General features: G+C 41.2%; 1 protein-coding gene across 1 annotated transcript in view; it reads left to right on the top strand.

The window, feature by feature from the left end:
• Positions 1-26,014, top strand: part of SLC6A1 (solute carrier family 6 member 1) — a 269,163-nt gene that overhangs the window by 233,253 nt on the left and 9,896 nt on the right. The window contains exons 7-11 of the mRNA XM_077277620.1: positions 5,731-5,865; positions 5,941-6,044; positions 7,175-7,299; positions 10,044-10,156; positions 23,553-23,684. Of these exons, the coding sequence (XP_077133735.1) occupies positions 5,731-5,865; positions 5,941-6,044; positions 7,175-7,299; positions 10,044-10,156; positions 23,553-23,684 (609 nt within the window). The remainder of the gene's footprint in view (positions 1-5,730; positions 5,866-5,940; positions 6,045-7,174; positions 7,300-10,043; positions 10,157-23,552; positions 23,685-26,014) is intronic.

The following is a 26,014-nucleotide window of genomic DNA, read 5'->3' as shown; positions in this document are numbered from 1 at the left end:
TTGACCGGCCCAAAAAAAAGGGTTAAATTACTGGCTGAGAAAGGAGAGAAAAAAGAAGTCTGCTACAATTTTTTTTTTTTTTTTCCCTCTAGTTCTGAGTGTGCTCTTAATTGAATCACTTGCTAGTCTGCCTATACTGCAGCCTTCCTCTCTTTCTCTCCTTCTTATCCTTGAATGGCTCTGTGTTCACCTGTTTCAAATGGATCTTCAGAGTGTAGCTACAGGTTTGAATAATCTCGCCACAAAGGTACAAAATTTGCAAGATTTCGTTGTTCATGCACCTATGTCTGAGCCTAGAATTCCTTTGCCTGAATTCTTCTCGGGGAATAGATCTCACTTTCAAAATTTTAAAAATAATTGCAAATTGTTTTTGTCCCTGAAGTCTCGCTCTGCCGGAGACCCTGCACAGCAGGTCAGGATTGTAATTTCCTTGCTCCGGGGCGACCCTCAAGACTGGGCTTTTGCATTGGCACCAGGAGATCCTGCGTTGCTCAATGTGGATGCGTTTTTTCTGGCCTTGGGGTTGCTTTATGAGGAACCTCATTTAGAGCTTCAGGCGGAAAAGGCCTTGATGTCCTTGTCTCAGGGGCAAGATGAAGCTGAAATATACTGCCAAAAATTCCGCAAATGGTCTGTGCTTACTCAGTGGAATGAGTGCGCCCTGGCGGCGATTTTCAGAGAAGGTCTCTCTGATGCCATTAAGGATGTTATGGTAGGGTTCCCTGTGCCTGCGAGTCTGAATGAGTCCATGACGATGGCTATTCAGATCGATAGGCGTCTGCGGGAGCGCAAACCTGTGCACCATTTGGCGGTGTCTACTGAGAAAACGCCAGAAAATATGCAATGTGATAGAATTCTGTCCAGAAGCGAGCGGCAGAATTTTAGACGAAAAAATGGGTTGTGCTTCTATTGTGGTGATTCAACTCATGTTATATCAGCATGCTTTAAGCGTACTAAGAAGCCTGACAAGTCTGTTTCAATTAGCACTTTACAGTCTAAGTTTATTCTATCTGTGACCCTGATTTGTTCTTTGTCATCTATTACCGCGGACGCCTATGTCGACTCTGGCGCTGCTTTGAGTCTTATGGATTGGTCCTTTGCCAAACGCTGTGGGTATGATTTGGAGCCATTGGAGGCTCCGATACCTCTGAAAGGGATTGACTCCACCCCATTGGCTAGTAATAAACCACAATACTGGACACAAGTGACTATGCGTGTTAATCCGGATCACCAGGAGGTTATTCGCTTTCTGGTGCTGTATAATCTACATGATGTTTTGGTGCTGGGATTGCCATGGCTGCAATCTCATAACCCAGTCCTCGACTGGAGAGCTATGTCTGTGTTAAGCTGGGGATGTAAAGGAACTCATGGGGACGTACCTTTGGTTTCCATTTCATCATCTATTCCCTCTGAGATTCCTGAATTCTTGTCTGACTTTCGTGACGTTTTTGAAGAACCCAAGGTTGGTTCACTACCTCCGCACCGGGAGTGCGATTGTGCCATAGACTTGATCCCGGGTAGTAAATACCCTAAGGGTCGTTTATTTAATCTGTCTGTGCCTGAACACGCGGCTATGTGAGAATATATAAAGGAGTCCTTGGAAAAGGGACATATTCGTCCTCCGTCATCTCCCTTAGGAGCCGGTTTTTTCTTTGTGTCTAAGAAAGACGGCTCTTTGAGGCCGTGTATTGATTATCGACTTTTGAATAAAATCACGGTTAAATATCAATATCCGTTACCACTGCTTACTGATTTGTTTGCTCGTATAAAGGGGGCCAAGTGGTTCTCTAAGATTGATCTCCGTGGGGCGTATAATTTGGTGCGAATCAAGCAGGGGGATGAGTGGAAAACCGCATTTAATACGCCCGAGGGCCATTTTGAGTATTTGGTGATGCCTTTTGGTCTTTCAAATGCCCCTTCAGTCTTCCAGTCCTTTATGCATGACATTTTCCGCGATTATTTGGACAAATTTATGATTGTGTATCTGGATGATATTCTGATTTTTTCGGATGACTGGGACTCTCATGTCCAGCAGGTCAGGAGGGTTTTTCAGGTTTTGCGGTCTAATTCCTTGTGTGTGAAGGGTTCTAAGTGTGTTTTTGGGGTTCAAAAGATTTCCTTCTTGGGATACATTTTTTCCCCCTCTTCCATCGAGATGGATCCTGTCAAGGTTCAGGCTATTGGTGATTGGACGCAACCCTCTTCTCTTAAGAGTCTTCAGAAATTTTTGGGCTTTGCTAACTTTTATCGTCGATTTATTGCTGGTTTTTCTGATGTTGTAAAACCATTGACTGATTTGACTAAGAAGGGTGCTGATGTTGCTGATTGGTCCCCTGATGCTGTGGAGGCCTTTCGGGAGCTCAAGCGCCGCTTTTCTTCCGCCCCAGTGTTGCGTCAGCCTGATGTTGCTCTTCCTTTTCAGGTTGAGGTCGACGCTTCTGAAATCGGAGCTGGGGCGGTGTTGTCGCAGAGAAGTTCCGACTGCTCCGTGATGAGACCTTGTGCTTTTTTTTCCCGTAAATTTTCGCCCGCCGAGCGGAATTATGATATTGGGAATCGGGAGCTTTTGGCCATGAAGTGGGCTTTTGAGGAGTGGCGTCACTGGCTTGAGGGGGCCAGACATCAGGTGGTGGTATTGACTGACCACAAAAATTTAATTTACCTTGAGTCTGCCAGGCGCCTGAATCCTAGACAGGCGCGCTGGTCGTTGTTTTTCTCTCGGTTTAATTTTGTGGTGTCTTACCTACCGGGTTCTAAGAATGTTAAGGCGGATGCCCTTTCTAGGAGTTTTGAGCCTGACTCCCCTGGTAATTCTGAGCCCACAGGTATCCTTAAAGATGGAGTGATATTGTCTGCCGTTTCTCCAGACCTGCGGCGGGCCTTGCAGGAGTTTCAGGCGGATAGACCTGATCGTTGCCCACCTGGTAGACTGTTTGTTCCTGATGATTGGACCAGTAGAGTCATCTCTGAGGTTCATTCTTCTGCGTTGGCAGGTCATCCTGGAATCTTTGGTACCAGGGATTTGGTGGCAAGGTCCTTCTGGTGGCCTTCCCTGTCACGAGATGTGCGAGGCTTTGTGCAGTCTTGTGACGTTTGTGCTCGGGCCAAGCCTTGTTGTTCTCGGGCTAGTGGATTGTTGTTACCCTTGCCTATCCCGAAGAGGCCTTGGACGCACATCTCGATGGATTTTATTTCGGATCTGCCTGTTTCTCATAAGATGTCTGTCATCTGGGTGGTGTGTGACCGTTTCTCTAAGATGGTCCATCTGGTTCCCTTGCCTAAGTTGCCTTCTTCTTCCGAGTTGGTTCCTCTGTTTTTTCAAAATGTTGTTCGTTTGCATGGTATTCCGGAGAATATCGTTTCTGACAGAGGGACCCAATTCGTGTCTAGATTTTGGCGGGCATTCTGTGCTAGGATGGGCATAGATTTGTCTTTTTCGTCTGCTTTCCATCCTCAGACTAATGGCCAGACCGAGCGGACTAATCAGACCTTGGAGACATATTTGAGGTGTTTTGTGTCTGCGGATCAGGATGATTGGGTTGCTTTTTTGCCTTTGGCGGAGTTCGCCCTCAATAATCGGGCCAGCTCTGCCACCTTGGTGTCCCCGTTTTTCTGTAATTCGGGGTTTCATCCTCGATTTTCCTCCGGTCAAGTGGAATCTTCGGATTGTCCTGGAGTGGATGCTGTGGTGGAGAGGTTGCATCAGATTTGGGGGCAGGTGGTGGACAATTTGAAGTTGTCCCAGGAGAAGACTCAGCTTTTTGCCAACCGCCGTCGTCGTGTTGGTCCTCGGCTTTGTGTTGGGGACTTGGTGTGGTTGTCTTCTCGTTTTGTCCCTATGAGGGTTTCTTCTCCTAAGTTTAAGCCTCGGTTCATCGGCCCGTACAAGATATTGGAGATTCTTAACCCTGTGTCCTTCCGTTTGGACCTCCCTGCATCCTTTTCGATTCATAATGTTTTTCATCGGTTATTGTTGCGCAGGTATGAGGTACCGGCTGTGCCTTCCGTTGAGCCTCCTGCTCCGGTGTTGGTTGAGGGTGAGTTGGAGTACGTTGTGGAAAAGATCTTGGACTCTCGTGTTTCCAGACGGAAACTCCAGTATCTGGTCAAATGGAAGGGATACGGTCAGGAGGATAATTCTTGGGTCACTGCCTCTGATGTTCATGCCTCCGATCTTGTCCGTGCCTTTCATAGGGCTCATCCTGATCGCCCTGGTGGTTCTGGTGAGGGTTCGGTGCCCCCTCCTTGAGGGGGGGGTACTGTTGTGAAATTGGATTCTGGGCTCCCCCGGTGGCCACTTGTGGAATTGTACTTGTGTGCATCATCCCCTCTGTTCACCTGCCCCTATCAGGATGTGGGAGTCGCTATATAACCTTGCTCCTCTGTCAGTTTCATGCCGGTCAACAATGTAATCAGAAGCCTTTCTGTGCATGTTCCTGCTACTAGACAACTCCCAGCTAAGTTGGACTTTTGTCCTTGTGTGTTTTTGCATTTTGTTCCTGTTCACAGCTGCTGTTTCGTTACTGTGTCTGGAAAGCTCTTGTGAGCGGAAATTGCCACTCTGGTGTTATGAGTTAATGCTAGAGTCGTAAAGTAATTTCTGGATGGTGTTTTGATAGGGTTTTCTGCTGACCATGAAAGTGCCCTTTCTGTCTTCTTTCTATCTAGTAAGCGGACCTCGATTTTTGCTAAACCTATTTTCATACTATGTTTGTCATTTCATCTAAAATCACCGCCAATATATGTGGGGGCCTCTGTCTGCCTTTTGGGAAAATTTCTCTAGAGGTGAGCCAGGACTGTCTTTTCCTCTGCTAGGATTAGGTAGTTCTCCGGCTGGCGCTGGGCATCTAGGGATAAAAAAACGTAGGCATGCTACCCGGCCACTTCTAGTTGTGCGGCAGGTTTAGTTCATGGTCAGTATAGTTTCCATCTTCCAAGAGCTAGTTCTCATATATGCTGGGCTATGTTCTCTCGCCATTGAGAATCATGACACCGAACCACATATGAATCAATTGTGACTCAAAGCTTTAAAATGTCTCTCTCCTCCTGAACTTAAAAATGGACCTCCAGAAGTCCATGTTCGGAGTTGAGCACCGGATGCTAGGTGTCTGGTACGAAATCCGAACTTTAAAGTTCGAGTTCGCTCATCACTAATCGCGAGCTTCAAAGTAGGGCACTCACTCTTCTTTTTAAATGTTGAATTATGTGTTTATTTGTAATATCTGACATTGTTTGTACAAATTTGCGGATTTTGTTGGTGCCATAAAATTAAACATTTTTTATATTATTAGAAAAATCTGTCAGATAGTAAGCACATTTTTAGCCAATGCCAGTTTATAAATTCTAGAAGAAATTTCTAAAGTACAGCAATAAAGGACTGAATTTAGTCAGTGCAATATTTCAATAAATTTGATTTCTTCCAGTTACAAAATGAGATGTTTTTGGTATCAAAAAAATTGCTTACAAAATAAAAATTTTCAAAATGTTATCTTAACGCAGCTAAAAAACATAATAATACATTGTCAAGAAAAAAGTACCAGTACATCAACATCATTATGATTTTTACTGAGAGTCAAGATTTAGAACCTAATAATGGCATGAATGAAAACAACTAAGGGTAGGAATCCAGGTAACGGAAGACAGAGACTATTTTAGTTGGAAGTTATAATGTCGAATAATCATTCAATTAATAACATAAAATCATGAATAATATTTCACTTTTCTTTTTAGGTAGTCTACTTCTCAGCCACTTACCCTTACATCATGTTGATCATCTTATTCTTCCGAGGTGTCACTCTCCCTGGAGCAATTGATGGAATTTTATTTTATATCACTCCAGACTTCAGTAAACTTTCAGATTCAGAGGTATAAAGAAGCATTCATAAATATTTTAAATTTTAATCAATTTGATCGTAATGAATATTCTCATCTTGGATGCAGGTGTGGCTCGATGCTGCTACCCAAATATTTTTTTCATATGGTTTGGGGCTTGGGTCCTTAATTGCCCTTGGAAGTTACAATTCATTCCACAATAATGTTTACAGGCAAGTAATTTATTTTTCTTTTATTGAATATTGTCTTGTTTATTTTAATATATTATATTACATACAGTATATAGTCAAAAGTTAAAAATGATATGGACAATTATTGAGTTTTTTAATGGAAACATCTTTAATACATAGATAGAAGGCACCAAGTTAACTTTAGCCACGTTGGCTTCTGATGACATCAAAATCAAGTTGCAAATACTGTGATGTGTGCGCTCTTCTTTTTTCTAGGATAAAGTCACAGTTTAGGCAAAATAATTGACCTACGTAAACAAAGTTTAAGGAAAATCTGTCAACAGGATTTCTCCATCCTCTGTTACTGAAAATCACTGTTTTAATCAATATCCAAATAGCTATGGATCTGACACCTCTTTCACTCCAGCTATATTCTTCACCTCCAGCACCACCACCTCCTCCTAATGGTTAATGACCTCTATGCTGTGTAACTTCAGGAAAAGAAGCCTTAAGTCAAGCAGGAGGAGGCGGCACTGGGCGGGTAATAGAGCTGGAGTGACAGAAGCTTCAGATCTACCAAAGCTATTTGCTTATCAATTCAAATACTGATTTCTCAGTAACCGAGGAATGGACTGGCCATGTAGAGGTATTTCTGGAATCGGCTTTTATAGAGCTACACATGCAAATATATAGTTTTGGGTGTGAAATCTTGGTGACAAATTCCCTTTAAGGTCTATTTACAAGTGCTGATGACAGGCAGAACAAACTTTTTTAGGAACATCCCAGATCATTGCCTCATGTAAGCTTGCCAATTATCACGTCGTGTATTAGGGCATATACTTAACAAATTTTCGGCAGCACATACTCTCATGCAAAGATGGATGTGCTGCTGACAATAAAACAAATTATATTGACATTGAATGATCACAGCACTGTTCATTCGTCCCTATAGAATTTGCATATTCACAATGATTGCTGCATGTACTTATTATATCGGCACTCGTTAAGACAGTTTAATTGCTCAAGTAAAAGGAGCGGAAATAAATTTTAAACTAAAGGGAGCATATTTAGATAACTCTTTTAGTAACTAGAGGTGATTTGTTCTATCGCATATTTTGTAACAGTAAAACATTGTATTAGTCCTATAATGAATTGTGCTTTATCTCTTCCAGAGACTCAATCATTGTCTGTTGCATCAATTCTGGCACAAGTATGTTTGCGGGTTTTGTCATCTTTTCCATAGTTGGATTCATGGCACACGTGACAAAAAGATCAATAGCACAAGTTGCAGCTTCAGGTATAAACATTACTACCATTTCCGTATCCGTTGTGAGCATGCTCAGTGATATATGTGGAAGTCACTGTGCAGGAAGGAGCTTAGCACTCCCCATTGCAGACTGATAATGGTGGATCCTGTGTCCTCCTTGTAAACCAGCCCCATGATTTTAATGCGATGACTGATTAAAACTGATCTTTACAAAAAAGACTGTGACTAGAGCTCAGTGGATCAGTTCGAAAATGACTGCTTTAAAATAGTGGTCTAAAGGGTAACATTTCTCCTTGAGGAGAATGACATGCCTTATATGCAAGAGTAAGGAGACTAATAAGCCATGCAATGCTAATCTGGGAAATTAAATATGCATATTGCCTCTTTGGAGTTTGAGAAGACTTCTGCCATCTGTGGAAGTAGAAATCTTAAAAGTCAATATCGCCTTTTTAACAAGCCTTACTACATAACTTAAGATAAAAGCCAAACCAGAATTTCAATTTGTAGACATGTGTTTTGGGGTGTTGCCCCTACTCACTGCAAAGCATGAGATCTGATTTAGCAAAATGAGATTCTGGTTTGGCTTTTCTCCTAAGTCATGTAGCAAGGCTCATTAAACAGTCAATTTTGACTTTTGAGATTGCAACTTCCAATAGGTGGCGTTAGAGTTTAAGTCCTTCTCATATCTGTTATTAATAGCTAGGAACCTTTATGGATATTGGCCCCTTCCCAGAATAATAACACCAGCTCACAGCTGTCTGCTTTCTCTAAGCTGATTATTAAAAAATAGGGGGATCCCACATCATTTTTTTCATTTATTTATTTTTTATGAACAAGTACAGTAAAATACACATTTAATGTAACCTTAGTTCAGAGCCTCCAGGTGTTCCAACAGCTGGGAACTCCAGTAACTTTAAAGTCTCCATTAAAGACTACCTTAGGATTTCCAGGCTTCACAGCTGCCGGGAGACATGATGGCTGAAAACTTAAGGTTACTTGAGTTCACAGCCACCTGGTCTCACGATAGCTCTAGTCCCGGAACGCCAAGTGCTTTAAACTTAGATGACCTAACAGTAAGGTTACTGCAGTTCACAAGCCAGCTCACACAGAGTTTACCATGAGAACCACCCACTTTGCCTTGCGATAACCTTAATTACGTCACTGCTCGTCATTGCAACTGGGTTCTCACAGTACTCTGTGGGTTAATACTGTCGTGCTGAGCAGTCACATCACTGATGTCACCACTCAGCACTGCATCCAATTGTAGCAGAGTCGGGGATCGTCATAGGACTTCATCATTGTGGACTAACAGCAGAAAGGTGAGGATTAGTGTTGAGCAATACCGTCCGATACTTGAAAGTATCGGTATCGGAAAGTATCGGCCGATACCGGCAAAGTATCGGATCTAATCCGATACCGATACCCGATACCAATACAAGTCAATGGGACTCAAGTATCGGACGGTATCCCTGATGGTTCCCAGGGTCTGAAGGAGAGAAAACTCTCCTTCAGGCCCTGGGATCCATATTAATGTGTAAAATAAAGAATTAAAATAAAAAATATTGATATACTCACCTCTCCGACGCGCCCTGGACTTTACCGAGGGAACCGGCAGCCTTCTTTGCTTAAAATGCGCGCGTTTACTGCCTTCCGTGATGTCACGGCTTGTGATTGGTCGCGTGCCGCCCATGTGACCGCGACGCGACCAATCACAACAAGCCGTGACGTAATTTTCAGGTCCTGAATGCCTAGATTAGGCATTCAGGACCTGAAAATTACGTCACGGCTTGTGATTGGTCGCGTCGCGGTCACATGGGCGGCACGCGACCAATCAGAAGCCGTGACGTAATTTTAAAATGCGCGCGTTTACTGCCTCCCGTGACGTCACGGCTTGTGATTGGTCGCGTCGCCCATGTGACCGCGACGCAACCAATCACAAGCCGTGACGTAATTTTCAAATCCTGAATGCCTAGAATTAGGCATTCAGGACCTGAAATTACGTCAGGGCTTGTTGTGATTGGTCGCGTCGGGGTCACATGGGCGGCACGCGACCAATCACAAGCCGTGACGTAATTTTCAAATCCTGAATGCCTAGAATTAGGCATTCAGGACCTGAAATTACATCACGGCTTGTTGTGATTGGTCGCGTCGCAGTCACATGGGCGGCACGCGACCAATCACAAGCCGTGACGTAATTTTCAAATCCTGAATGCCTAGAATTAGGCATTCAGGACCTGAAATTACGTCACGGCTTGTTGTGATTGATCGCGTCGCGGTCACATGGGCGGCACGCGACCAATCACAAGCTGTGACGTCACGGAAGGCAGTAAACGCGCGCATTTTAAGCAAAGAAGGCTGCTGGTTCCCTCGGTAAGGTGCAGACTGCGTCGGAGAGGTGAGTATATCAATATTTTTTATTTTAATTCTTTATTTTACACATTATATCGATCCGAATACCGATTCCCGATACAACAAAAGTATCGGATCTCGGTATTGGAATTCCGATACCGCCAAGTATCGGCCAATACCCGATACTTGCGGTATCGGAATGCTCAACACTAGTGAGGATTACTTTGATTTTTTATTTTTATGTTAATAAATGGATAAAAGACAAACTACACAGTGCACTGCAAAGTAAGTCACCTTGCCAAATGTGACATGGATTGTGTTACATTTCCTGTGCACACTATTTTTTAACTAAAATTAATTTATGGCACCGTGCTTCTAATTCATTGTAAAATAAATACCACTATACTATCATGTTCTTCTTACAGGACCAGGATTGGCATTTTTAGCTTATCCGGAAGCAGTTACTCAACTGCCTATTTCTCCACTCTGGGCTATCCTCTTCTTCTCCATGTTGCTGATGCTTGGAATTGACAGTCAGGTACATCTTTTTAAATAATGTGTATTCTTAAACAATAGCATAGACAATGAAAAAAGTAAGTAATAATAGTTAGAACAGCATGATGGTTTACTCTAGACATAATGATATAATGAAACATTTTGAACCTGGCGACATCTATTTATCAACAAAATGTGACATCTTTCAATGAAACATTGGATTCACAACATAATTGAAAAATTGTATGTTTTTGTAATATACTATTTTAATCTTATATCTATCAGCTATTATTTGTTGCCCCAGTATATCTGTTAGAGTATGTTTACATCTGCGTATATAAATTAGCTGAGAGTGTCAGACAGAAAAGTTGTGGAGCGTCATGCGGGTCATGCATTTCTTTTTCATCTAGCATCTGTTCGCCATATGAATGCTATGCAAGTGTACGCTTTTTCATTACCTAGCATATGTATGCAATACATTTTTAACATCAGCTTTATATATATTAATTCTCTGTCATTTCAAGCTAGTATACGAACTAATAAAACAATCTTATACAGATATAGATAGAAAGATGAACAGAAAGATAGATAGATGTCATTGAGGTTATAATCAGTGCAGTGCATGTGTAGCTTCCTGTACATGAATTTAGCTAATAATTAAATAAATAAATAAATAAAAGAAAACATAAAATAAAAAATTAGCATTGGGTCCCCTGTATTATTCTTATCCAGCTGAGGGAAAACTGACAGCTGGGGGCTTAAGTTTATAGTCTTGGAAGGGGGTAATAAACATGGAGCTTGCCAGGCCATTAATATCAGCTCATAGCTGTCTACTTAGCCTTTACTGGTTACTAACAAGGGGTGACTCCCAAAAGAATGACTTAGTTTCCTCCCTATAATTAATAACCAGCAAAGGCTATGCAGACAGCTATGGGCTGATATAGCTAGAAGGGGTCATGGATATTAGCCTGCTCCTAGACTAAAAACATCTCCTCAGAGATGGCACATCCATTAGGTATGCCAATTCTGGCACTTAACCTCCACTCTTCTTACTTGCCCAGGCGTGATGGCAAGTGGGGTAATAGTTGTGGGATTGGCCTCTATAAGACACCCCCATTGCTAATCCCACAGTCAAATATAGTAAAGACTCAGAGTAAGGTATTTTAATTGCTACTTCCAATAGGTGGCACTAGAGTTCTAGTCCTCTTCCTCTCTGAAGAGACAATTAGCATATTTCCCAGAGGAGCATTGCGGCTTTAAGTCTCCTCATCGACATGCTTAACATGTCTCTCTCAAGAAGAAACGATACTTCTTGGATCCCGGTCAGACGCCTCTTACTCAGCCAAACCAGATCTCCACTTTGCACTGACGAGGGGCAGTACCCCGAAACACAGTGTCTGCAAATTGAGATTCTGGTTTGGTTTTTATCCTAAGTCATGTGACAAGGCTCGTTAAAGGGTCGACATTGACTGTTAGGATTGCTACTTCTAATAGGTGGCACTAGAGTTCTAGTCCTCTTCATCTCTGAAGAGGCAATTTTATTTGAAATAAACACACTAAATACTTTATTTGAAATAAAAACTCCCCTACCCTCTTTTACCCATTTATTAATATCCAAAGTAAAAAGCCTTACTCCGCTACATCTAGATGCTTTGCTGTGTAGTCACATAAAATGCAATCACTCAGCCTGGTATCCAGGAAACACTAAGCTGCATGTGCAAATGCAGCTTCAGTGCCAAGTGCTGACGTCAGTAAGGTAACTTTGTTCATAGAAGAACTCCGGTCACCTTACTGACGTCTTTTTTTTAAAATTCTATCTTTATATCTCTTCTACTGTAATCTGACGGTTCACATTGTGGACTTACTGTACTCGGTTGATGAAATATAGAAAAAAGGAGAACAAGGAGCATACAGTAGAAATATACATAAGCAAAGTCTTTATTGATACAAACATTAAAATTACTATCAGTAATGCGTCGTAGTATTTATATTCCAATAAAAAACAGAAGAAGAGCTACCACCCTAATGCATCCCAATAGTACTAGGTAATTGCCCAGAGGGGAAAAGGCACAATGCAGTCCCCACACATGATATGGAGGTCAGTAAACCTATGTAAAGGGAATCGATCCGGTAATCAAATCACATGTATCAGCCTAAGAGAGAGGTTATTAACTGTCTATGGCATTGTATCAGTAATGAGAAATAGGCTTACCAAGAGAGGGGTGAAGAGGAGAGGCACAGCCAGAGAGAGGACCCCCAACGCGCGTTTTGCGGCACTGCCACGCCGCATCGGTTGATGAAATGTTGGGTTTTCTATAGAATGAGTGTGTAAAAATTGTACATAAAGTATTTATGTATGGTAGTCCTGAAGAAGGAGTCCGTTGACAATAAACCTACAATTTTATCATACCACTATTTGTGTTGTAATCCGGAAAGCGCAGAAACACTTCCAATCCTGCTACTTAAGGCTTGTGAAATTGTCTCCAATGGATGACTTCCCGATGCCCTCACCCACTCAGCCCACCGTGGTTTACAGACATGTCAGCAAAATCTTTGACAAGCTCTTGGTAGAAATATGAAATGAACCAATGCATAAAAATCTATGCTTTCGTTCATAGGTACATAGGAACATTTAAATGCAGTATGTTACCGTCAATACTAAGATGTTACATGCAAAAAAAGAGTTGTGCAAACTTTATATCTTTTGTATTAAAGGAAATTATTAAGGTGGGAGAAAATATGGCAGCAATTGTAATGTCATTCAGATATAATTCATGAAAGTGACCATGCCATTACTTCACATTTGAGTGCACAAGAGTCTTGACAAGTGCTGTCGTCATTTTCTGAATAGTTGTCAAGTCATACGAGGAAAGTAGGTCGCTATATGCCTCAGGAGCTGGGAGACGATCAGTGAGAAAAAAATATTTAATAATAACGTCTGCAGTGCATGTAAATATCCAAAGTCTTTGGGAAATATGGACTGTTTGTAATGACTCAATAGTAGATGAATCTGTTTGTCTACACTCTTTTACCTGCTTACAAATTATAAGATCAACATTCTGCACGTAAAGAAGTCAAATTAGATTTTGGAATATGCCTGACAGCAACTCAAAACAGTATGACAAGTCTCATTAATCACATTACTGATTGCACATGTTGTCCAGGGAAGCTTACAGTGTTCTTCCACATCACCACATATGTACTCACTTTCCTGCCTGTTCTGGGTCCTAATTCAAAATAAGAAACTGGATCTTCCACTTTCCATTTACCATTTATAGTGCTGGTGTCTTCTGGTGCAAAATGACCTTTGATTCCTCTCTGGCACCAAGTGTGCCGAATGCCTATGCACCCACGTTAGTTATTTTCCTTATATATTTATACTTAGATTCATCCAATGTCCTCAAAGGCATTATGAAGTTAAAAAAGTGCCTCTTGCTCTGCATGAGCAACACCATCCTGTATTTCACAGTCAACCTTTTGTTTTCACTTAACCTTTTGTAGTACTTAATTTCACCTGTGGGGGCACTGCAGGGAAATTGTGTAAGTATTGCCACAACTCATCCCTAGACAGAACAGATCACTTGGGGTCAGACTGGTGGGGTTGCCAAACCGATCAGAAAATAGGGCACATTTTTGCCCTGTCCGTAAAAAAATTAGAGCGTCCATGATTTTTTAAAGCTGAAAAATCTTATACAGATTATTTTGACTATAATGCATTCTTGTTACAGTTATGGGCCTCAGACATGTATCACTTACAATCATAAAGATATATTTTGGTTTTCCAATGTGTTCTTAAAAAATATTGTCTGTCCGTGATTTTTGATAAGCTGTCCAGAAAAAATGAGGAGTCAAGAAGGCAGCCCTGCCAGCTGGGTGAAACATTGCCAATGGGCAAACAAGTAGGGATTCAAAGTGGAGAATCCTTTTAGCCTAATCTAATTGCATGATAGGGTGCCGATTTATGGCTATTAGAGTTGAGTGAACATATTCTAGTGGAATTAAATTCTACTCAAATTTTACAAAACTCCACATTAACCAAAAGTTGATGTTTTGCAATTCGCTGGCCGAGCAATAAAGGGCCATCAAAAGGTTAAACAAAATCCTTATACTCACCTCACTGCTCTGGCCCCTTCGCTCCTCACCATCACCCTTCCATACCTTTCCTCATCCTCTAATGACTGCTGCTCATGCTGAAATGCCTTCATGCTAATCCCATGGATACGCAGCGATGATGATCAGAAGATGCAGCAAAGACCGGACGGGTGACGGTGAGAAGCATAGGGGCCGGAGAAGTGAGCAGTGTGGTGAGTATAAGGATTTTTTTTTGGTTTTAACATTTTGTTTATTATGCTGTGGGTGTCTGATGAGGCTTCAGGCCATAGTAAAGGACACTAGGTTCGAGGAGAATAATTACTTTGCAAATCAAATTTACTGGAAAATCTGTACAAACAAATGATTTAGAATTTATGTGATCTGTTCATTTCTAGGTGCTAAGGAAGCCAGGCGTGTACTGTAGAACCCCATCATTGTCATTTTAGTTTCCCTATTAAGCTTAGCCCAGGCCGGGGTTTCACAGGAGAACTCATGTTCTCTATATACTGCACTACTGTGGTAGAGCATTATAAAGAATAAAACAAATGATTACATGTTCAAGTTCTCTAAGGGTATTATACACTGCTCAAAAAAAATAAAGGGAACACTAAAATCCCACATCCTAAATATCACTGAATGAAATATTCCAGTTGTAAATCTTGATTCATTATATAGTGGAATGAGTTGAGAGCAGTAAAACTTAACAATGATCAACATAAATCACAACTAATGTCCCATGGAGGTCTGAAGTTGGAATGATGCTCAAAATCAAAGTGGAAAATAAAATTGCAGGCTGATCCAACTTCAGTGGAAATGCATCAAGACAAGAAAATGAAGCTCAGTAGTGTGTGTGGCCTCCACATGCCTGTATGACCTCCCTACAATGCCTGGGCATGCTCCTGATGAGGGAGCAGATGGTCTCCTGAGGGATCTCCTCCCAGACCTTTACTAAAGCATCCGCCAAATCCTGGACAGTCTGTGGTACAAAGTGACGTTGGTGGATGGAGTGAGACATGATGTCCCAGATGTCAGATCAGATTCAGGTCTGGGGAACGGGTGGACCAGTCCATAGCTTCAATGCCTTTATCATGCAGGAACTGCTGACACACTCCAGCCACATGAGGTCTGGCATTGTCCTGCATTAGGAGGAACCCAGGTCCAACCGAACCAGCATATAGTCTTACAAGGGGTCTGAGGATCTCATCTCGGTACCTATTGGCAGTCAGGCTACCTCTGGCGAGCACATTAAGGGCTGTGCGGCCCTCAAAGAAATGCCACTCCACACCATTACTGACCCACTGCCAAACCGGTCATGCTGAAGGATGTTGCAGGCAGAAGATCACTCTCCACAGTGTCTCCAGACTCTGTTGCATCTGTCAAATGTGCTCAGTGTGAGCCTGCTTTCATCTGTGAAGAGCACAGGGTGCCAGTGGTGAATTTGTCAATCCTGGTGTTCTGTGACAAATGCCAAGCATCCTGCACCGTGTTGAGCTGTGAGCACTAACCCATCTGTAGACATCGGGCACTCAGACCATCCTCATGGAGTCGGTTTCTAACCATTTGTGCAGAGACATGCACATTTGTGGCTTGCTGGAGGTCATTTTGCAGGGCTCTTGCAGTGCTCCTCCTGTTCCTCCTTGCTCAAAGGCTGAGGTAGCAGTCCTGCTGAGTTGTTGCCCTCCTACGGCCCCCTCCACGTCTCCTGGTGTACTGGCCTGTCTCCTGGTAGCTTCTCCAGCCTCTGGACACTATGCTGACAGACACAGCAAACGCTCTTGCCACAGCTTGCATTGATGTGCCATCCTGGATGAGCTGCACTACCTGAACCACTTTTGCAGGTTGTAGAGTCCATCTCATGCTACCACGAGTGTGATAGCACAAACAACATTCAAAAGTGACCAAAACATCAGCCAGAAAGCATTGGTACTGAGATGTGGTCTGTTATCCCCACCTGCAGAACCACTCCTTTATTGAGCGTGTCTTGATAATTGCCAATAATTTCCATCTCTTGTCTATTCCATTTGCACAACAGCATGTGAAGTGTTGCGTCCTAAGTGGACAGTTTTATTTCACAGAAGTTTGATTTACTTGGAGTTATATTCTGTTATCTAAGTGTTCCCTTTATTTTTTTGAGCAGTGTATATTGAAGTAGAATAAAAAATAATATTTTTTTAAAGAATATAAACACTTTAATCAATCCCCTTTTCTCGGTTTAAAACTAAAGAAAAAAAATAAACATCTGTTATCATCGCGTCTGTAAAACTCTGATCTATCAAAATATAAAATGAATTAACACATACAGTGCCTTGCGAAAGTATTCGGCCCCCTTGAACTTTTGAACCTTTTCCCACATATTATGCTTCAAACATAAAGATTTGTCTTCCAACAAGACAATGATCCCAAACATAAACCAAAATATACAATGGAATGGTTCACAAATAAATGTATCCAGGTGTTAGAATGGCCAAGTCAAAGTCCAGACCTCAAACCAATCAAGAATCTGTGGAAAGAGTTGAAAACTCCTGTTCACAAACGATCTCCATCAAACCTCACTGAGCTCGAGCTGTTTGTCAAGGAAGAATGGGCAAGAATTTCAGTCTCTCGATGTACAAAACTGATAGAGACATACCCCAAGCGACTTGCAGCTGTAATCGCAGGAAAAGGTGGCTCAACAAAGTATTAAGTTAAAGGGGCCGAATAATATTGCACGCCCCACTTTTCAGTTTTTGAATTTGCACAAAAATGTAAAATAACCAATAAATTTCATTCAACTTCACAATTGTGTTCCACTTGTTGTTGATTCTTCCCCAAAAATTTACATTTGGTATCTTTATGAAGCATGATATGTGGGAAAAGGTTGAAAAGTTCAAGGGGGCCGAATACTTTCACAAGGCACTGTATGTATTCAAAATGGTGTCAATAAAAATATGACCTCATCTTAGGAAAGAAATCCCCCTACAGATCCATCAATCAAAAAATAAATAAAAGTTGTGGATATTAGAAAATGGCAACACAAGACGAAATTATTTTTTACAAAGTTGTGAATTTTTTTATTCAATAAAAATAAAATAAACTGTATAAGTACTGTAATCATACTGATTTGGAGAATCATGTTGCCAGGTCATTTTTATTGCACAATGAATGCCATAAAAACAAAACATATAAAATATGATGGAATAACTTTCTTTTTCAACATTTCATCCCACTTTGAATTAATTTCTAATTTTTGAATACCTCATATGGTAAAATGAATTATATCATTCAAACTGTCAAAAAACATGCCTTCATAGGGCTATGTAAATGGAGAAATAAAAAAATATGACTTTTGGAGAGTAGGGAGGAAAGAACAAAAGCGGTATAATGAAAATTTGCTGCAACAAAAAGGATATAAATTACATGTTCATCTTTTTTGCACCATTAAAAATAAATTGCATCTGAGTCATCAAAGTAATTTCATGACAAATCTGGCATAAATTGCTTTAAAAATTCTCATATTGGGCTTTCTAATGTGTCCATAAAAAATATTGTCTGTCCGTGATTTTTTGATAAGCTGACCAAAAAATTAAGAAGCCAAGTTGGCAACCCTGTCAACTGGGTAAAACGTTGTGATAGCCTTATTGCCAATGGGCAACCAAGTAAGCATTGCCCAAAGTGGAGAATCTTTTTAACCTATTCCCATTTTTCACACAGCTATATTAGATGAGCTGTGGCGTCATGCCACTGACACTAACCCTGTACTGTCCCAGCTCCACCAATTGTGCCAAAACAGGTGGGACTGGGGTGGGACAGGGTGATATCACAACTCATCTAATACATGACAATTTATTTGTTTGAAAACTTCCATTGAAGGAGAACTAACCACCTCTGGTGGCAGCCTCTTCCACTCATTGATTACCCTCACTATCAAAAAGTTTTTTCTAATATCTAATCTGTATCTTCTCCCTTTCGGTTTCATTCCATTGCTTCTCGTGTTTCCATGTGCAAATCAGAATAAGGATGATCCCTCTACATCGTGACAACCCTTCAGATATTTGTAGACAGCTATTAAGTCTCCTCTTAGCCTTCTTTTTTGCAAGCTAAACATTCACAAATACTTTAACCATTCCTCGTAGGACATACTTTGCAGTTCGCTCACCATGCTGGTAGCTATTCTCTGAACTTTCACCAGTATTTCAATGGTTTTTTTTTAAATGTGGTGGCCAGAACTTGACACGGTATTCCAGATGAGGTTTGATCAAGGAGGAGTAGAGGGAGATAATTACTTCACGTGATCTAGACTCTATGCTTCTCTTAATACATCCTAGAACTGTGTTTGCCTGTTTTTGCTGCTGCATCCCACTGTTGACTCATGTGCTGTCTGTGATCTATTACTATACCCAAGTCTTTCACACTCGTGCTGTTGCTTAGTTCTATTCCTCCCATTCTTTTTGCCCAGATGTAGAATCTTGCATTCATTCCTGTTCAATACCATTCTATTAGTGGCTGCTCATTGTTCAAACTTATCTAGATCCTTCTCAATCCTTTCTCTGTCTTCTCTAGTGTTAACGTACCGCTACACTAAATGACTTACCAATGATCACGACCAGCGATACGACCTGGCCGTGATAGTTGGTAAGTCGTTGTGTGGTTGTTGGGGAGCTGTCACACAGACAGCTCTCTCCAGCGACCAACGATCAGGGGAACGACTTCGGCATCATTGAAACTGTCTTCAACGATGCCGAAGTCCCCCTGCAGCACCCGGGTAACCAGGGTAAACATCGGGTTACTAAGTGCAGGGCTGCGCTTAGTAACCCGATATTTACCCTGGTTACCATTGTAAAAGAAAAAAAAAAAAAAAACACTACATACTCACATTCTGATGTCTGTCACGTCCAGCGCCGGAGCCACAGGGTTAAAACTGCTTTTGGCAGGAGCGCTGGTAATGCACGTGCTGCTGCCGAGAGCTTCCCTGCACTGAATGTATCAGCGCCGGCAGTAACAGCGGTGACGTCACTGCTGTGCTCTGCTTTACGGCCAGCGCTGACACATTCAGTGCAGGGAAGCTCTCGGCAGCAGCGCGTGCATATTAGCAGCGCTCCTGCCGAAAGCAGTTTTAACCCTGTGGACGCCGGGGGACGTGACAGACATCAGAATGTGAGTAGGTACTGTTTTTTTTTTAACTTTTACAATGGTAACCAGGGTAAATATTGGGTTACTAAGCGCGGCCCTGCACTTAGTAACACGATATTTACCCTGGTTACAAGTGAACGCATCGCTGGATCGGCGTCACACACGCCGATCCAGCGATGACAGCGGGTGATCAGCGACCAAAAAAGGTCCTGATCGTTCCCATCGACCAACGATCTCCCAGCAGGGGCCTGATCGTTGGTCGCTGTCACACATAACGAGATCGTTAGCGGGATCGTTGCTTCGTCACCAAAAGCGTGACGTTGCAACGATATCGTTATCGATATCGTTATGTGTGACTCAGCCTTTAGTTATCCCTTCTAGCTTTGCATTGTCTGCAAATTGGATTAGTTTACCTTCAGTGATAATTTATAAAAATGTTGAACAACCCCGGGGGCAGAACAGAGCCTTGTAGTACCGTACTTGAAACACTTTTCCAATTGGTGATTCATTAAAAGGTTTGCACTTACTGTATTAATGAATCAGATGCATCTGACTCCAGCATGCACCCTCATCAAGACCAGTGTGAAAATTGTCAGTCTTTATGAATTGGGGTCATTGTCTTGATTTTGTACAGCAGTCAGAACTACATATTCACAACTCCCGATATCAGAGTTGACATTTTTCAAGATTCTTTGCTGTATTTTGGCTCATTGTTTAGTCATTTGCATCCTGGGAAGTTTCTTTTTTATATCCTGCACTCTATAATAGACTGAAATAGCAATAATTTACTGACTACATTATAGCAACTCCTTTTAGCTGCAAGCAGAATTGTGAATGCAGCTCCGGGTTAAAATTCCAAATTGTATAGGATAACTAATGTAATGTTCACACTGCTTTTTTAACATTACAGTTGGAAAAAATATCTTATAGGGTAGCATGTAACCTGTATGCATCAACAAACCTTTTTGTTTAACTGTTTTGGACTTTATGTGGCCATGCTTTAAATGTTTAACATGGAAATACATCTATAATGGTTTTGTACCCTTTATTAGAAGCATTGTTTTGCCTGTTTAACCTAGAGGACAGTACTGCAGTACTGCATTGTAGACATGTACATATTCTCTTTATTCTTCTAGGGTGCTTTGCAAGCAGTTAATTCTTCATGTTTGGTCTTACAAAATGTCTTTCAGCTCACTGCACCTTTCAGATTAAAATAGTACTATATGGAATACATTTTTTCTGTTACTATTTTGGACTGATACAGGGATGAGCAATCATAAGAAAAATCCAAAAATTGGCTTCGGGCTAGATGCCTGTGGTAATGTCAATGGAGGAGAAGAGCCGGATGGAGTTGTTGATTTAGTTTTATATGCTAGAAGAAAAATTGTAGTAAAGATAGGCAGTGTGACTGTATTCTACAGCAGTGAGTCTGTTTTATGAAGGACAAGTATTTTTGAAGCTGTGAAAAAGCATTTTATGCTAAATGTAGAAAGGACATTTATAGATTCTAGTAAACTGGAAACAGGTCCATATGCTGAAATAAAAGATCTGATTTTACTTAGCAATTTGTTAGATTGTATCACATACATTGCTACTATAAATACCTGTATTTATAGTATATATTGTGGTGTAGTGACCAATGTTACAGCCAGGGGGCACTGTGTGTGCGCTGCAAGATGCACTTGGAGGCATAATTGTGATGAGACAAAGTCCAGCAGAATTGTAGATGGCCGGTATGTGTGTCGCAGAGGAGGACACTCTGCGCTGTCAGTCTGAAGTTATGTTGTGGTCTGGGACCTGTAGTCCCACATGTAAAAGTGTAGTTCTAATGGGAGACTGGCAGGGCTAGTTATGAGAGATGGGCGGGTCAGACTAGCCACACACACCCACACTTCCACCCAGGGGAGTGGTTAGAGGTATGTAATGTGACCAGGGTGTGAGTCACATGTTCCGGTGTTTGGATCTGAATGGTTCAACTGCAAGGCCCTGGAAGTCTGTGTTGGAAGTCCTGGAGAATAGGATTCCTGAAAAGCACATGGCGGGGCTCTGGACCTGGCACATGCCAGTGTGTGAAATGGTCTGATAACAGTAGGTAAAGCTGACCGGGGTCAGTGAGAACGTCTGAAGGATATCCGAGAACCTGTGCGGCACCAACAGGTAATGGAAAGGGATCTGTGTGATACTGACTGGGGTCAGAGAGATACATTGTGTATGGGGCACTTCTGAGGCCAAGAGGTGTCCAGGAACCAGTGAAGATCGCCAACGGGTAGTGGTCTGAAAACGGTGTGTTACGCTGATCGGGATCAGTGAGGTACTGTGATAACGCTGAATGTGCAGACAGTGTTCATGCTGTTGTCAAGTTCCTGAAAAAGTGGTTTATGTGGATGTGAACTAAAGCCAAGAGACTGTGTTTTGTAAGAAAACCGTGCCTGTATGCGTAATTCCCGTGCCAAGCGAGTGTCCCTCAAGACCCGAAGCAAGGGAAACGCTACTATATATATATATATATATATATATATATATATATATATATATACTGTATATATATAATGTAACAGAGGAACTTTGAGCTCACTTCAAGAAATCACAACAGTGCAGTACAATAAACTCAGTAACCGGACATATACATTGCATTTTCAGTTTATAGGTTCAGCCACCGAGCTCCTTGTATTTCACTTGGGCAACATATTTAACTTACTATATGCTTGTTTAAAGTTGTGTGGATCAATTCATGAAGGGTCAACTTCCACTGAAATTTCCTGAAATTTGTAGATTCCTGCAAATTCGAACACCACAATTTATTTGAAGATCATCCAAATTAGTACAATGTTAGAGCCGTACACACACCACCTGAATACAGCATCTTGTTGAAAGTGCTTTCTTTGGACTGTGACTCTACCCAGCTCTACAATATACATGTATCTCCTGGATTCCCACTGTGTTTTTTATTTCTAGACAGTACTGCTGATGCTGCCAAATATACTCCCTTGCGGAAACGTAAGCAAGAAAAAATTCTCAAAATAGGGCCAAATTTGGAAAGGCTTGATGACAAGCCATTGTTTCTTCACTTTGAAAACAATTAGCCTCTCCTACTCCAAAAAAATGGAACACTTTTGGACAGCTTGATAGAATGCCTTTGTAATTGCTAAAATAATTTCACGAATAACAAACTGGATCCCGGTGAATTAATCATTTTTCCCTACTAGTTGAGAAGCCATTAATTCTTCTCTCTTAAAACACTACACCTGTTTTGTCTTCTTAAATAAGAGGATAATTTTTAGACAGCTGAGGAATTTTGGGGGGGAAGATTCAGCTAAGCTGGCAAGTTTAAATTTCAAATGATCCTTTCATTGCTAGCTCTTGTGAGATCATTTTTTGACCATTTCCCTGGTCCTTTGCTTGACATAGAAGACACTTCAACGTCTTCAAAAGCTTGTGCTTGTAATACCAAAATCTGGTGCGCTGTGTTTCTCTTTTTCTGGCCAACAAAATAATTTATTTTCTAATCCTCAAATTACTTTGGGTTCATAGGCTAAACAACCTAAGTAACCTCATGTCATGCCTTTCTACCCTATTGACCCTACTGCTCTGTGCTTGGTAACCACATTTTGCCCCTTTTAGTGATGAGTGCTCCTCTTCATTGAAGGGTTCCTTTTGTCTTTTTGAGGAATCCCACAGTGGAGGGACTTGTCATAAAAAATAAAACTTGACCTTCATAGATGATTATTACTAATTTTTAGCTAGGTTTTTTTTAGTATACAACATCTAATAATGCATTTGGGGAATACATATCCTGTATAATATTAGACAAGGCAATATTACCCTGCTGTCATTGAAATGTGAATTTACATTCAAATGCACAGAGCAGTCATTTCAGGTTCTTTTAATCTTTGATCTCATCAGGAGGAAATATAGACGAAGATAAAAATAGACAAACTGCCACAAATAAAGCAATAAGAGCTGATATGGTTCCAGCCATGAAAAGTTGACAGATCTCACCTAGAATCACACCAATTTGAATGCATATTTCTTAACATGGTAAAAGAAATTCCAGCAGATAGCAAATGGAAAATCAAATGCAGTTCTGAATACTTATGAGAAACTTGAATGCGGTAGTCATTTTCTGAGCTAAACCATTAGAATGTAATCTATTTGTTTCTAGAACCTATTGTGTCTAAATAAAACATTTCAATGATGGTGCTGACATGGATTGTACAATTTTCCTTCTTCCTTTGCAGTTCTGTACAGTTGAAGGGTTTATAACAGCTCTTGTGGATGAGTTTCCAAAACTATTACGTACCCGAAGAGAAATATTTATTGCAGTTGTGTGCGTTGTTTCTTATCTCATTGGTTTGTCCAACATAACTCAGGTAAGTTTACTTGTTTGAGATGCTCTATAGTAGGAGAAAGTAATATAGAACAAAAACACAAATTCAGCAAGAAAAATTTAATCTCAACTCACCCATCAAAAATATCTGTAGAAGCCTCAAGACACTGCCCAATAAAGAACGCAAAACTTCGATATATAGAATTCATATCCAGCAACAGGTCAGTGGAAAAGTTGTAATGTGACCAGGGCGGTCGGTAGTCTTGGTCGAGGGGCTGCGCCCCCACACCCTTGCTCCTCACAAATAAATAGTGTCCCAGTCCATTAGTGTTGTGTTGTGTACAATGCAGTGTACTCACTTTCAGGCGGGTTCATCCCTGTCCTTTGATCCAGGAACAGCCGCATACAAATCAGGTGATGCTCGCTTCTTATCAACCAGTTCAACTTTACTTAACAGTCTGAGTTCCATTGATGACAAAGCACAGTACGTTTCCATGTTCTCCATTTGTTCAGCCTGCACTATCCTTTCCCTTACTTGTTCCTTCAGCCCCCGAGGTTTTCCATTTCGCTACCCAGTATTCTCAATACCCGCGCCCGTCTCCCTCTTGTGTTTCCCCATCCGGTTTCCACTTGTTGGAAGGGAATACGACATTCCTCCTAGTGCCTAGTTCGAGCTGTAGGCCCTGAATGTTACAGGAATGTCCAAAGAAAGTTGTCGACATTCTCATACTGCCAGAACAATGTGGACTCTTCGTACCTCCAGCCCTCTAGCCTTGAACTTTCACTCACTCACTCACTCACTCACTCACTCACTCACTCACTCACATGATCTCTGATATAAACCAGGACATCCTTCCCCTTTTTGCTTGACCTTTACTCCCTCCCATGCTGGGCTGATCCCAAGCAATTTAAGTGCATCTTAACCTGTGCACTATTTTCTACAACTAAAATGCCCACCACTGCATATTTCCCTTCCTGAATCTAACCTCTAATCCCTATACTAAATCTTATGTCCTAACGATGACCCTAAACTTTTTCTATACACTACACACTACTAATATTGATTACATTGGTAACATTATATCATAGGAACTGCATACATTAATGCTTAAAAGATTCTACGCATTTTTACATGCTAAATTACTCCACAGAAATGCAGTAACATCACATTTCACAACACACATTTTATAAATGTTGTCTTACAGGAAGAAAGACCCATGACAGTCCCTGTCACACTCTTACAAAGTGATAAAGATTAAACACATTCTTCTTTATTTCACATAAATAAAGACATGGTAAAAAGGCATTGATTCCCAGGACACTTTCCTATGCGTTTTGAGCAATAATGTTCTTAATCACGATTACTGTTCGCAACGTGTAGGAAAGTCTGCCGGAGATTCATTGCCTTTTACCATGCTTTTAACCATGAGAAATAAAGCATTTTTAACTGTTTCCCCTTTTCCACTGATATGTTGCTGGATAATTTTTTAAATATGAGAGAAACGAACACATGTATGTAAAGATTATTCTTTATGTTACCATGTTAAACCAGAAATAAAAGACAATAGGTTTGAGATGGGCATTTGTCTACAATCATAGCAAATTTTGTAAATTCCCAGATCAGCAACCCATCTCCAGTAACCTAGCATTTTATATTGCAGCCAATCAGACCCCTCTTTAATTCTTTCACCGAATCAGCACTCTACTCTTACAGTAAAGAATTCCTGTCTATGATTATGTAGAAGCTAGAGCTGGGCAAATTTATTCAAGTGGAACCAAATTTTACTTGGATTTTCAAAAATTCACATTATGTGGAATACGTACTTTTTAAAAAATTTGCTTTGTGCAAATTCATTGAAATTGTGGCTGCAGCTAAACAGTAGAAGGCTGGCGAAAGGTTAACAAGAAAAACAGAAATGTACCTTACCACTCACCTCTCCAGTTGCCCCCTGTTTCACGCTGTCCAGTTCTTTTGTCCTCGGTCAAACCGCAACTCTAGTTTGATGCTCACTCTAGATCGGGACTTTCAGTAGTGATCAGGCCCCGCAATGTCACTCCACGTGTGCAATAACCTCCAGGGTCTGCTCACGGCCAGAAGTCTCAGCCTAGAGATATGGCACAACAGAAAGTCAGAGAACCGGACAGGGGGTAGGAAGAGCAGCGTGGATAGCAGGAGAGGTGAGTTCAGGTTGTGTTTTTTTTCTTTTTTTACATATTATGTTTATTATGCTCCAGGATAAAATTGCATAATTTTGCAAAATTGAATTTTAGCAGATCTGCTCATCTCCTGTAAAAAACCTTTCCTATAGATGTATTAAAAGGCATCTTATCATGATTCCAGGTCAAGGTATTGAAAGTTAATTATATATTCTT

This window comes from Ranitomeya variabilis, chromosome 8 (assembly GCF_051348905.1).
Source record: "Ranitomeya variabilis isolate aRanVar5 chromosome 8, aRanVar5.hap1, whole genome shotgun sequence".
In the NCBI taxonomy this organism is placed as follows: domain Eukaryota; kingdom Metazoa; phylum Chordata; class Amphibia; order Anura; family Dendrobatidae; genus Ranitomeya; species Ranitomeya variabilis.
Note: the sequence above shows the minus strand (reverse complement) of the source record. Positions and strands in the feature narration are given on the sequence as shown.